A 15317-nucleotide genomic window follows, 5' to 3' on the forward strand; every position below is an offset into this window, starting at 1 on the left:
GGTGAGATGGGGGGGTAGAAAGGGAGAGGGAGAGGAAGAGGGAAAGGGAGAGGGAGAGGAAAAGGGAGAGGGAGAGGGAAAGGAAGAGGGAGTAGAAGGGAGAAGGAGAGAGAAAGAGAAAGAGAGTTTTCTAATGGCAAAATGCCCAACTTCCATATTTTTCCTGCCTTACTGCTAACTAAATAAAGCCCCAGTTTTTTAAAGCACATTTGTAGACCTGAAAATGAACAGCTACTTCACTATACCTGCCAATGACAACTTTAATGCACATTAATGTAATCCAGAGTCACTCTCAATAAATATGTAAAAGCCACAGAACCAAAAAAAAAAAAAAAAAAAAAAAAGTTTACCCATTCAAAGTTTCAGTGTAGCAGGATCTTTGCCTTGTAAAGTAATGTTATTCCAAATAAGCACAATTATATAAAGTAGTCTCATAGTATATTCAAGAAAGGAGAAGGGGGAATATCTTTCAACTTCTCAGAAATTAAAAACACCATTAAAAAAAAGGCTTTGGAATACTTACCCAAGTCTTCCTAGCATCTCCAGAGGAGGAACTTGAGGTCCACATGTCTCTATCTGTAATGGCTGGTATTCATATAGTGCTTCCTCAAGCTTTTGAATAGGAGCTAATGAAATATGCTGGCCCTGTTAGGAAAAAAAAATAAGAAAATGAATGTTTTAATGTTAGATTTCTAGTATCCGTTACTTTAAGTAAATTGGTAATATTTGGGGAAGAATAAATACCTTATACAAATTAATTATCATAGCTATATTCTCATTCCAACATAACTTCTTTATTAAGACTTAAATAATATAACTAATACTTTATTTGTGGCAGAAAATGAAGGACAGAGCCTTAACCAAAGAAAAATTTATACACATATCATATAATTTTCTCAGTGTCAATCACTGAGATTAACCTATATTTGAGTGAACAATCTATGTTTGCATACAATAATTTCCCAAAAACCCTAAAAAAAAAAAAAAAAAAAAAGAAAGGATTTTTTTTTAAACCCTTGTGCTTCGGTGTATTGTCTCATAGGTGGAAGAGTGGTAAGGGTGGGCAATGGGGGTCAAGTGACTTGCCCAGGGTCACACAGCTGGGAAGTGGCTGAGGCCAGGTTTGAACCTAGGACCTCCTGTCTCTAGGCCTGACTCTCACTCCACTGAGCTACCCAGCTGCCCCAAGAAAGGATATTTTAATGATGCTGTACAAACTTCCAAAAGCTCCCAAATGTATGTGAGTAGGTTTTGATTGATATTTTATAGGAATAGGAAATATCCTGTAACTTTACTGGTAGAAGGTGATCAAGATAAAGAAATTTCATCAAAAAATAAAAAGCAGAAATTTCTTTGTAAATTAGTGCTAAGAATTTCCTAGAGCAGTAGTTACCAAATTAAAATAGAAACAGATTCTTACGTGCTACCAGTTCATTTAGAAATTCACAAACTATTATTATCTATACTTTTATTATAATTTAATTTATTTTATTAAATATTTCTCAAATACATTTTAAACAGGTAAGAAAGGAAAATTACAAGATAACTTGAGGGAGTGGTAAAGTTTAATATAATGTTTGGGTTTTTTAAGGGATGAGAGAGAATTGAACATTCTTAAAGGCAATAAGGAAGAAATAAGAGAGAAAGAATGAAGATTAGAGAGAGATAATTGAAAGCATAATCTGTATAGGAGGATGCAAATTGTTGGGTACATAACAAACACACAGAGAGGGGGAGGTTAGCTGTGGCAAGGAAAAATGCCAACTGATCTGAAACTGAAAAAAGGAGGAGGAAGTGGTGGATGATATCAAGGGGATATGATATGAAGGGAAGAAGAATGAATACAACACAAGTGGCCTCACTTTTTCAGTAAAATGAAATAAGATTCTCACTTGAGAGGGTTGGGGAAAGAAAGGAAAGTTATGGGAGTTTGAAGGAAAGAAATTTTAGAACAACTTCTACAGGGAGTGGGATATGGCATCAGGGAAGAGTAGAAAGATTACCTTTCGTTTGCTAGCACATCTGTATAAGTTTGGGTTGTTTTGTTTTGTTTTTTCGATTTGCAATTAAATGTTAATGATGCAAAAATCTTATCTTTATGACTCACTAATAGTATGTGCTTTCAGCTACTTTTTTCTTTTTATTAGTAAGTAGAGCTATCTGCCTTTCCTTACATTTGGGAGATGTTGCTGGTCAAGTTTAGAGATAATAGATAGGTTTGGAGAAATGTGAAGTTAATTGGCCTGTAATGCAATAGAATCTATAATCTTGATTTGTACTCAAGTGGATGACCCACACCCCAAATGTATTATGGCATGATTCCTATCAGTAACTAATAAGATGATGAGATGTGTCATATTCCACCCTCCCTCATTAGCCAATCATGGGGCTAATTACCAACATGACCTGACACTCCAAATATACAACTTCTCTGTTTATTACTCAACACTCTCCCATTCTGCCTGCTGTCCCTCCTTAGGAGATGCAAGCTTCTAGAATCTATCTCTCAGGGTTCTTATAATTCAACCACAACTCAAGAATCTGCAGATAAATGTCAGCAAAATCCTTTCTGCCTCTACTCTATCTACACAGTCCCTGATATCACCTTATAGCTTTTATAAGAAATCCCTGTAGGTTCAATATGCTCACCCAGAGGCTGGTGAATAAAAGTTGCTCACCCGTCCTTTTTTCTTTTCTTTTTTTTTTTTTTGTGGGGGGGAGTGGGGGGTGGGAAAGAATGAATTGCACAAAACAGGCAGGTATGAGTGGGTTGTAGTCCTCGCTACAGATCTCATTACATTTTTCTTACCAAAATCCTCCCCTTTTCCACATTTCTCAAATATCATCTACAGATGGCACAACCATTTTTCTAGTAACCCAGGATCACAATCCTCAATTCTTCATTCTCATTCACCCCAAATATCAAATTCTTTGCTAAGTCTTATCCATAAAAGCTTTCACATTGATCCTTTTATCTCCATTCATAAAGTCACCACCCTCTACATGTAAAGTCCTCATGATCATATGAGAAATTTGTCTGCAACAAATTTACTCAAATGATCAGAGGGAGGAAATGTAATAGGAAAAGGATAAAGATAGAATAAGATTTAAGAAGTGAAAGGCGATACTTAAGGCCTATACTAGGAACTCAAGGGAAAGGATTTTAGCAGGCAGAAGGCAGAGGAATAACAGTTTGGAAATGACAAATGGTAGAGTCAGGGACTTCCTGTAAGAGGAGGTTATTCTCTTCCTCTCTGGAAGGGTGGAAGAAAGTTGGCTTATCGGAACTTAGCTACCTTAATCTGACTATAGAGAAGGAGAAACCCCAAAATCATCTTTGGAGGTACTCCGTTTTATTGGGAATGTTTAGAAAAGGATCTGACCATACCTGCTGTGCTTTGCAGAAGGGTTTTATCTAAAAAATCCTGTCAGATTGGCTTTGCGGTTTTACCTCAGGGGTCAGACCCTCTGGGGTGGACTTAGCTATTTGAGAGAAATCATAATGGGTTTTGGAGACAGCTTTTGAACTCAATCAAACTAACTACTGAGGATCATAGATACTTAACTTTTGGAAGAACACATAGATAGAAATAGGGAGCTGGTAAGTTAGCCTGAAGACCCGAAGGCTCTGGAGCTCTTGAGAGGGACATAGAGAGTTGTTGGGTAAATAGATAGATCCCTTAGAATTAGGGACTCCTTGTTCTGATCCTCAATGTGTATCCCCTCTTATAATAAAAGAGATACTGATTTTATATATCAGTTGTCTCCAAGGTGTTTGTGCAACTGGCCCAATGAGAGAAAGTGATTCTGCTTCACTCTCACTAACCAGAGGTTAGAATACCCAGAGATCCCTGATGGGCATTCAGGGGGATCCCTAATATTGTCCCATCTGGGTCTCTCTCTCCCTTATATCTTTTTTGAGTTAGCGAGCCAAGTAGGAGCAAAAACAAACTAAAAAAGAAAAAACATCCATCACCACTGATTTGGGACTACTAGAATAGTCCCTCTGACACCAGGTTCTTCCTATTCTCATCTGGTCTCCACATAATTACTAAAATAACATACCTAAAACAAAGGTCTGACTGTGTCATTCCCCAGTCAAACTTCCTACTGACTCTAGGATCATTAGGCTTATCCTAACCTTTTTTTATTTCGTGTGTGTGTGTGTGTGTGTGTGTGTGCATGTGTGTGTGTGTGTGTGTGTGTAAGGCTTGTAATGCTTGTAACTATTTTTAAAAAAGAAAATTTATATAACTTATCAACAAGGAAATGTATTTGGGGTGCATGCTCACAAATAATTTACTAATTAGAATATGTAATTTAAAACATTTTTTGAGTCCACTACTCTAGTAACCTTGAATCTATAATCTCAGAGAATCTATAATCTCAGAGAATAGAAACTGCAACCTTCTATACCTCATTCAGTGTTATTCTTTGCCTATTTTCTTCTATGAATTCTCCATAGAAATTTTATTCCAATGTATTATAATTCTTACTTTTATTCATTTTACATTTCATGAATACTGGTGCAGCACTCAGATTGTCCCTCTTTTTTCTCCTTACTCTTGCAATCTTTAAATTTTTCTAATCATGTATTCCCTAGATGATTTTAGATGATTTCTCAGATCCTCATTGATAACATGTTACACCCTACCTTGCTAAACTATTAACTTCTTAAATACTAAACAATAATTTAACATATTTGAGGAAGAAGCTGGGTAGCTCAGTGGATTGAGAGCCAGGCCTAGAGATGGGAGGTCCTAGGTTCAAATCTAACCTCAGATACTTCCCAGCTGTGTGACCCTGGGCAAGTCACTTGACCCTCATTGCCTACCCTTACCACTCTTCTGCCTTGGAGCCAATACACAGTACTGACTCCAAGACAGAAGGTAAGGGTTTATTAAAATAATAATAAAATAAAATAAAATATTTGGATGCTTTTGAATGGTCTGTTAAACTATGATTGTTAGTCATTTCATAGTATCTGATCCGTATATTCAATGATCCTTATTACCATGAGTACAAGGATGTTTTCTCCGTGGAATTTGTAACTGCAAGAAGATCCTGTGCTACATATTAATGATACAAGGACAAAAATTATATTATGATGAGAAGAAAAGGCACCAGGCAAACAGGAGAATCTGGAGTGGTTTTGTATAAAAGGTCAGTTCTGAGATGGGCCTTAAAGGAAAACAGATTCCGAAAAAGGTGAAGGAGTGCATTTCAGGCGTGCCAAAAGCATGGAAGCAAGAGATAGAATGACAAATTCTATCTTGTCAAATCGAAGCAGGACAAGTTTGGCTGAAATATAAAGCATATAAAGGTCAGTATAGAAAGTAGGTGGCATAATGGATAGAATTCAGGGGCCAGAATCAGGAAGATCTGAGTTCAAATCCAACCTAAGACACTTACTAGCTGTGTGACCATGGGCAAGACACTTAAAACCATATTTGCCTCAGTTTCCTCATCCATAAAATGAGTTCAAGAAGGAAATGACAAACTACTCTAGTATCTTTGCCAAAATAAAAAATGAGGTCACAAAGAACTGTGTTAAAATGTCAAGACATGACTGAAAAAAGACCTAACAAAAGGAAGTAATATGAAGTAAGTCTAGAAAGGTAAACTAAAACTAAACTGTGCAGTGCTTCAAATGCCAAGCTGAAGAGTCAATCCTCAACTTTTGTAGGGGTAAAAATCCTAGAAAACATTGTCAAAGTTCTAAAAAAAAATAGGGATTAAGTATTCACAACCACTAAAAACTGCAATCTTTTGCTAGAAATTAATGAAAATACACTTTTCTGCACATAATTCTTTAAAACAAAACATTAGTTCTGACAATATGTACTTTTCCTAACACAGTAACCATGAATTAACACATAAAATGCAGGGGAAAGTAGAGATAACACTGGATGGGATGGAGATGGTCTGGAGCAGTGATGTCAGAAGGGAGGTGGGAGGTGATGTTCAGTAGGGAGGTGGGACTCTCACTGTCATGCAGAGATTAGATAACCACCATCTCATTTACCCACAAACTTAGCCACTTTCCCATTTTTTCAATTCCCTCATCATTCACTTAAGAGGTTACTTTTGCACTTTCTGGAGCAAATTCACAAATACTACTATTTTTGCAGATATAAATTTATGTTTATTGTGACTCTCGTTTTTTTTCCTCTACTGCACACAGCCATGAATGTTCGAAGTTGCCAATGTCAAAGTGAAAATGTGGTTATTAATAAACAAAATCCTGCAAATGCTTGAAATCATGAAAATTAAACTCCAGAATGGTTGAGGATTCACTGTTATCTACTTTATCCTAAAGGAAATAGAAAGCCAGCAAAATTTTGTTAGGAGGAGAGAGCAGAGTTAAGTTTATGCTTTTAGAAAATTATTTTGGCAAATTTATGCACTGAAGAAGGGAGAAATTAGAAATAAGGGATCCAAATAAAAGCAACTGCAATAGACCAGAGAGAAGGTTAAAGAGGTGTTGATATATATGTTATGGAAGCAGAACTATAAAGACTCAGCAACTGATATTTTGAATCTGTGTGCCTGGAAGAATTGATGGTACCCTCAACATAAATGGGAAGGTTTGCTGAATTGAAGTCAAAGAGGGTTCTATATTTAAAACACAATGAATTAATGAGGATAAAAGGTACAAATATTAAGATTCCCAAAATTCACTTTTTTTTTCCCAGACCTGCCACATATAGAGATCTAAACCTCTTTTTCCAGTCCTGACTGACAACTCATTCTACAATTTAGAGAGTGGGAAAAGTTAAATGACTAGCCCAGTATAGCACACACAACCAGAATGTGTCCAGGGCAAGACTTGAATACTTGCTTTCCTGAGTCAAAAGTCAGTTCTCTATTCACTAAGCCACACTTCCTCTTTTTGATTTCCTGAGTCTGAAAATTTGAGGAAATGGAATTATTCTGAAGCAAAAAATAAACAAACAAACAAAACACAGTACTAGACCCATAATTAGAATGATTCATTATAACCAATTTCTACCTAGAAGAATATGATTTAGAGAAAAAGTGCTTTGTTGACTTGGTTTAAATGCCTTACATAAAATACTAGTATGGCCTCAGGCCTGCATAATAATCATTTTCTATTATGAAAGTAGCTGATCCATTGTAGTGAGGAGGTTGAGAAAACTATAGCTGAACAATTTCCTATCCTTTTGACTTGATCTTTTGACTCCTTAGAGCTCATCCACCTCAAATATTCTCCTTTCTCTCCTCCCTAAAGAAAAATTTTCTAAAGTCTAAAATTGCCCAATAAAAGGACACACACACTAAATCCTAGAGTGAGAAAAAGGAAGAGGTCAAAAGAGCAATGTCCCCAACATACCTACCTCCTTCTTCCTGTCCTACATCCAGAATACCTTTCAATTATTTATTCAGTACAGAAAGGCTCTCCTCCTCCTACCTCTTTAAGGACTTGAATAAAATGATTTCTAAAAATACATTTAGGTATAACAAAATTATACAATATGGAAATTTGCTAAAATTGGGACTTGGGGAAAGATAATTCTACCTAAAGACATAATTTCCTTTACTACGATTCACATTAAGCAAATCAAAAATATGAAAATCCAGATCTACTAAATAATAAATTAAGATTAACAATGGGGGGCAGCTGGGTAGCTCAGTGGAGTGAGAGTCAGGCCTAGAGATAGGAGGTCCTAGGTTCAAACCCAGCCTCAGCTACTTCCCAGCTGTGTGACCCTGGGCAAGACGCTTGACCCCCATTGCCCACCCTTACCACTCTTGCACCTATGAGACAATATACCGAAGTACAAGGGTTTGAAAAAAAAGAAAAGAAAAAAAAAGATTAACAAAATTTAAAAAGTTTCACTTACAAAAATTCAAATTATAAATAAGTAACTTTTCAGGGACATATTTGCTACATTAAATAAAGTCCACTGATGGAACAAATATTTCTTTACCTTTTGAAGAAGCAATCAGATTCAGTATTTTCATGCCAAACAAAAATATGATTAAAAACATGGTGACAGTATAGTATAATGCAAAACCTGAAGAACTTGGAGTCAGAGGGCCTGAATTAAATCCCACATCTACCATTACATGTGTGATACTAAGTCTCTTAATCACTCTGGGCTTCAGTTTCCTTCTCTGCAAAAGGACTTCTGAGATCTAGCTCTAAACTTACAATTTATCTGTTTCTAATACAATATGGAAATGTGTAGCTTGACCATGAGCCAAATTGTACTGGAAAAAAAATTTGTAATATGAAATAAAAAGACAATTTAAAACAGACAACATTCTATCAATGAAAAAAAATTCCACTTCTATAATGTTGATTAGTCTAAATATATTGTGAACAAAGCATTTTAATAATAGATCATCTTTAACAAAGGGCTCAAAAATAGGAGGATTAAAAAATAAAAGTCTCCAATGAGACAAACCACAACCCTTTATAAATTCAATATTTAATAATAAAATTATAACTTCAAAGAATGCTAGTGCTTCCACATATAAATAAAATGTATAGCCTAAATACTTTGGCAAGCAATTCAGTTTTTTTCTCCTAAAACCTAAACATATAATTTTAATATGTAATGGACATATTTCTATTTTTAAAGGACATTTAGAAAGATAATGTCCTAAAGACAAAGAAATTAGTACAAATAAGCTTAAGTGAAAATGCAGTATACAATACAGCTTTAAATACTTTTTAGGAATAATTATGTCCGAAAAGCACTAAAGTTTCACCAGTTGCTGTGACATGTTAGCGCTAATCAGTAGCATTTGCTGGAGCACATTCCAAAATTTTCAGAATAATATCTGTACTAAAACCAACCAAATGTTGTCTGCCACTTTGATAAGATTGTCACTCTTTACTTACAGTAAAAAAACTAAAACACAAAAAAACTAAACACAATTAACTACACAAAATCTTCTCTTCCTAACTTCACTCATTAGAATTTCTTGCTACTTTTTGCTTGTTATTTTTAATACTGACCATGAAAAAAAATTTATAAATTTATATATTGATAGGTCTGTCATGTAAAGTCCTGGTTTTATCCTGAATCCCTTCCAAAGTTGAGTACTAATTTATCTTAGTTTCCTTATGGGTAAAGTAAAATTACTAAATTAATACCAAGACATAAAGAAGTTCTTGGGAGAGTCTCTATACCATAGAAATTCAATTTAATATAATATTATTTAAAATGTTTTCTGAGTCCCATCTCTAGACCTCACCCACATTCATCAAACACGGCTTGGTAGTCCTTCAAGCTATTCTTTCTATTATTAGTCATACATTTCCTAATTTTATCACATAGAAAAATCTGTAACTATGCTGAATTTTAACAAATGCTAAAATAATAAATAATGTCTAAATTTCCAAATAAGAGCAACTGTTATGCCACTAAAATTGAAACTCCTTAAAAGTTCTATGGTACAAAGTGGAAAAGATTTGGATTAATGTCAATAAAAGTCTCCAAACTTTTAAGTATATATGCTAGAAAAAGGAAGTCTTCTGAAATGTTTTCATATCCTTTTATTTCCATTACATTTCAAGTTGACTCGATTATGAAATCTTCAATAGTCTTGTCTCTTCAAAAATGTTTTTAAGTTGCTTTCATTCAACTATGATGTCTGTGACCTCCATAATAACCTCTACAAAAACAGTTGTGCATTTTACTGTTGGTGCAAATCCTCACCAACAAGTTAAACCTGTTCTTTTTGGCACTGAGCCCTTTAGCTGAATACACTGCTGAGATTTATTATGGAAGGGGAGCTAAGGGGCATGATTGCTCAACATTCATCCTGTACATATAGCTAAGTTTAATCTTTTACAACCTTTGAAAGCTTTTAAATAAACAGATCTTCCCTTAATTATACAAAGAGGTTCTTATTTATCACCAATTTTACAGCATATTGAGGTTAGTTTTGCATTTAGAAGGGAAGAAGAGTACACCAAATATGTCTACTAAGAGCATTTTTATATTAATAAGTTAAATGGTATGTCTTAATATTCTTCAGAGGATATTTATTTTCAGTAAATCCTATAGTTCTTTAAGAGTGAAACCATTTTCCTTAAAATGCCAGCAACCATCACTTTAGCAAGGCAATTAAATGGAGAATCTAATAAAAAGCACTTACCTTAAAAGATAAAAGAAAATTTAGCAAAGCTAACAAAAATATAATAACACAAGTATTTTTGAAACTGAATTCTAAAAATATTACTCTTAATTTCTTTCCATACTTTTTTGAGGTTTAATTTTAATTTATATTCTAATGCGTATTTTCAAAACATTTTCAATTTCAAAAAATTTCTAAACTACTCCCTGAAATACCAAGTTGAGATTAATACCAGGTTGTATCCTGGGTTGTAGAATACCCTGAGGGATGCTGAATTTCTTGAGGTCTAAGAATCATCCCCAAATAACAGGAAATACTAAACCACTTAATCTTTTAAGATTTGTTTGTTGATCTTTCCTTAAAATGTATCTTGTGGAAAATAAAGAAACTTAATGAAGTCACATGAGTTTTCTTAGCATGAAAATCAGGTTCAAACTACTTTCTCAAATAAATAAAAAACATTAAATAAAATGGAATCTGTTGACTCAGCAGAACATTCCTTTAAGCTTTTAATATTTGAGATTATCAATAAACACAGGCTCTCTGGGACAGAAAATTTTAATAGAGATGTTATTTTTTCACAACACAAAAATAATATTTATTTTTAAGTAATATTACAATACTTTAAAAAAAGTCAGATATGTCCATTTTCACTGACACAAAAAAGACCAAGCATGGGAAAAATATTCTATAGCACTGGGCCTAGAATCAATCTACCCTTCTCAATGAACTCTTTGCCTCCATAGCCCTCAATGATTAATCCCTATCTCCTTTACTGCAGACTCTCCATTTTTGGTATAATAAACTTTCAATCAATTAATCAACTAGTATGCATTCATTAAATGACTGTTTACCTGCCAGCTGTGAACTAGACTGGTGATAGGAACAAACGAAATAGTCTCTGTGACCAAGAAGTTCACATTATCCAAAGTGATTCTCCAAGGTACAAAGTCCAGTTACAAGCTGGCTCCCACTACCTGCCTCCTACTTATACTCTCTGTACCAGAACTAGGACCAAACGAGGGAGATTTGAGACCAAGATAAGGAAGAACTTCATAATAATTGGAACTATCTTAAAGTAACCCAGGCTGCTTCAAAGGATACTGGGCTCTTGCTAAACTAAACTGAATTGAATGGACATCAGAAGAAATGTCACTGTTAAGGCAAAAGGAATTCCTGTTTCAATGAAATACTGAAGAAGTAAATAAGCACTGAGATCCCTTACAGGTTCTATTGTGATTTTTTTTTTTACATTTCTCCTTAAATATTATGAATTTTACTAATTTGTATATTACCAAATTGCCTGGATGTTAAGCTTTGTATCTTTTAGATTAAAGGAAGAAAGCAAAACTTAAGTAAAAATAATTTAATATGACATATAATTCAGCTAAATGGTACAGGATAGAGTGCCAGGTCTAGAGTCAGGAAAACTCATTTTCCTTAGTTCAAATCTGGTTTCAGACACTTACTAGCTATGTGACCCTGGGCAAGCCACTTAACTCTGTTTGCCTCAGTTTCCTCATCTATAAAACTAGCTCAAGAAGGAAATGGCAAACCACTCTGGTATCTTTGCCAAGAAAACCCCAAATGGAATCACAAAAAGTAAGACACAACAACAAAAAACTGGACAAATAATTAGTATGTTTTTAAAACAAATTAAATGTTTTTCTGAGCAAATCTAGAATATTAGCAATGAAAGATTACGATTAACTAAATCAATCCAACTAAAGCTAAAAAGAACTGTAGAAGTCAATCTATTCCAATTACTTCAATTTTCAGCTGAGGAAATTGAGGTCCGCAAAGATTATCTATGGTAAAATGAGTAGGAATTGGGGTAGAATCTAGGTCCTCCTACTCCAAATCCAAATTCATTTTCCCAAATTATGTCCTGACCTGGAATTTTATACAGATCATTTGCAGGGAAGAATATTTTAAATAATTCCCACCTACCACCCTACAAAAATCTTCTTCTATAAATGTCATTGAATTATAAAGATTTATTTTTCACTAACTGATAAAATCTTTGGGGGTAGACTGATAACAGTTTAAGTGTCATGCAGATTAACCATTACTAATATGTGCAGTAACATCCAAGAATACTACATCATTTTATTAATAAAATAAATCTATTCCAATAGGGAGACCACATAATGAATTTATAAAAAAACAACTATCTACATGGTGCAGATCAAAGAACAAAACAATGCCTAAAGACCTGCTCTTAAACTATGTACTTTGACTGTGTCAACATAAGTGCTGTTTTTTAAGTGCCTAAAGCCTTTAATTCAATCCAAAATACATGTACAGCAAGATTATCTCAGTAGTCCAAGCCTACTCTTGATGAATTCATAAGATAAATATGAGTAAAAAACAATATCCATCGAAGTAAGAGAAGCAAACAATGTCAAACAAGTTCACATACAAGCAAATCTCTACATAACTCAAAGCGGCTGCAAGGCAAATCCCAAACTTCATTTGCTTGTGGCTGTATATCCCACTGACATTTTCAAGAGTAAATAGACTATCTCCCCTGTCCTTCTCTCTCCTTCCTTCTTCCCTCCCCTTTCTGTCTCCCTCTCTCTCACTCTTTCTGTTTTCTTTCTCTTCTGCCCTCTCTCCTTTTTCTCTCCTCCCACCATAGTCATATACACATGTACATGTATACATCCCACCACATACCTCTCCTCTTTAGTTTCCTCCTTTTTATAGTAAGCTCCAAATTCTTCCACACAAGGACCAAATATCACCAGCTTATATTCTATTTCAATATTTTGAACGAAATCTTCTAAAAGACTAGTAATAGTTAATCTCCACATTCCTAAAGCTAGATTAAATAACTAGATTATGCCAAAAAGAATAATGTACAAAGTAGGCCATATCAAATAAATTTAGCTCTATCAAGCCGATGATGTCTCTAACTTACAAATAAAGTATGTTTGAAAAGCTTATTTTAAGTACAATCTTTAGAACTCATAAAGTATTTTCTGACACACACCCTATTAATAATGACAGTATCCTCAGATCAGTGCCCAAAAGCCTAGTGAATCCACAATATAGTAAAACTATAGCAATGATACTGCCAAAGATGAAAAGAATAATATGGAAGGAAGCAAGAGGAGGAAAAAGAAAAAGGGATCCTGGGTGGGAGAAGAAAGAAGGGGGAAAAAAAAAGAGATTTCCCTCCCTTTCATGGATAAAGACCATCATTACACAAAATTTGAAATATGCAAAATTATGGAACACACCTATCTACTTTTATTCAGCTCTCCCACATCACAGTGCCACTCTATTCAGGCATTATATAGTAGGAAAAGTACAAAACTCAGGAGACCTATTTTCAAACCTCAGTCGTCATATTTGCTAGCTGGGTGACCGCAGTCCTAATCTGTCTGAAATTGTTACCTCCTTTTAAAAAATGTAGATAATACTTTTCATATCTAGTCACATATTTGTAAGCAAAGCTCTTTATAAATTGTGAATGAATGCTCAATTTCTTTTCTTTCCTAAAGGAAATATTTGGAGATATTAATTCTCCTCGTCTGCATCCTAAAATTCTTGGTATGATATTTCATTGTTGTAGACTTCTTTAATAAAATTACCTATTATTTCTATGACTGAGTTTTGGTCCATACTTTTTAGAATTATTTAATGACCATTTAAGCTGCTTATTATTAAGCTACTTGTTCAATAATTTATATTGTTTTCTGATCAACAAAAGATGTTTGTAATTTATGCTTTAGTTAACTAATTCCTATTATGTGCAAGAGATAAAGTATTTTCCTATAGGTCTGAGTTCTTGAGAAGACTTTATGACTTAAGCCCAGAAGAAAGACTAGGACTGGATATATAAAGAGAGATCTAGTATTCATCTGCATAGAGAAGAGAATTAAAACCCATCAGAGATGAGAAGGTCAACATGACAGAGAGAGAAAAGAAAAGTGGTTCAAGGCCAAAGCCTTGGGGAACACCTAGCGTTAGGAACAGATAATAAGCCAACAAAAGAATCTGAGGAGCAAGTTAAGGTAGGCAAGAGGAAAGCTAGCAGACAGTAGAAGAACAGTATTGAATGAAGAATAAAAAAAGACCTTCTGATTCAGCAATTAAGAGGTCATTGATTATTTTGGAGAAAAGTTTCAGGTGAGTGGTGAGGGTCAGAAGTCAGATTTCAAAGGTTTAAGCAGTAAAGAAAGGAAGTGGAGGCAATCAGTATAGTCATTTTTCCTAGAAGATTATCAAGAAAAAGAAAGAGAAAAGACTATATAGCAAATTTAGAAAAGTAGAGTCTAATTAATAAAGATGTTTAAGGATGGGAGAGGACTGGGCATGTGTGGAGGTAATAGGAAATGAAGTACTACAAAAAAACTGAAGACTAGAAAGAGAGGTTAAGGTTGCAATCTGCTGGAGAAGACAGAAGGGGATATTTTGATGAACATGTATGAAGTTGATCTTGGAAAGGAAAAGAGTCACATCATCATCAAAGACTAGGGGGAAGAAGGAAAGAATAGGGAGTTGTCAAAGTGTTATGAGATAAAGAGAAGGGGAGAAGAGGGAAATCATGTTAAAAGACCTCACGTTTTTCAGTAAAGTAAAAGTCATAATTCTCAGCTGATGAAAGGAGGGAGGAGAGGTGTATATGAAGCTTGAAGTGAGAAGTTTTAAAACTATTTATGTGGGAAATAAGATAAGAAACACAGGAAGGAAAAAGAGACTGCCTTCTTATGGTGAAGACACAATTAAAGTTAAATTATATGATTTAATAATGCATCCAATCAGCATAATTGTATAATTTCCTCTAGCTCCATTCAGTAGCCCATAAGTAGAGGCAGAGGAGATTGATTGTGGGAATAATACAATGTTGGAGGTTTGTGAGAAATTATTCTTAATAGGAAAAAGTATTCTTTTCTACAACAGTAAAATATAATCAACAAGAGGCATTTAAAGAAAATGTTCAAACGTAAATGGAAACTAAATAATAAAATGCTAAAGAAGTATGTAAAAGAATATATTATAGAAACAGTAAATAATTGTTAATATAATATAAATGTAAAGTAAAAGTTCCTCTCTTCACTGCTAAATCAATTCTGCCCTAAGACAATGGGACTTCAGCTAGTCTAACAATCACAGAATTAGTACAAATCTTCCCAGTAAGTAATATTCTTTTGGTTTGAAGGCTCAACTGGAGATTGAGACTGAATCCAAGGATG

General features: G+C 34.3%; 1 protein-coding gene across 2 annotated transcripts in view; it reads right to left on the reverse strand.

The window, feature by feature from the left end:
* MNAT1 (MNAT1 component of CDK activating kinase) overlaps positions 1–15317 on the reverse strand; it is a 341857-nt gene that overhangs the window by 80823 nt on the left and 245717 nt on the right. For both annotated transcript variants that reach the window (XM_044664870.1, XM_044664869.1), the window contains one exon: positions 524–645. In XM_044664870.1, the coding sequence (XP_044520805.1) occupies positions 524–645 (122 nt within the window). The remainder of the gene's footprint in view (positions 1–523; positions 646–15317) is intronic.

Source organism: Gracilinanus agilis, chromosome 2 (genome assembly GCF_016433145.1).
Source record: "Gracilinanus agilis isolate LMUSP501 chromosome 2, AgileGrace, whole genome shotgun sequence".
Taxonomy (NCBI): Eukaryota; Metazoa; Chordata; class Mammalia; order Didelphimorphia; family Didelphidae; genus Gracilinanus; species Gracilinanus agilis.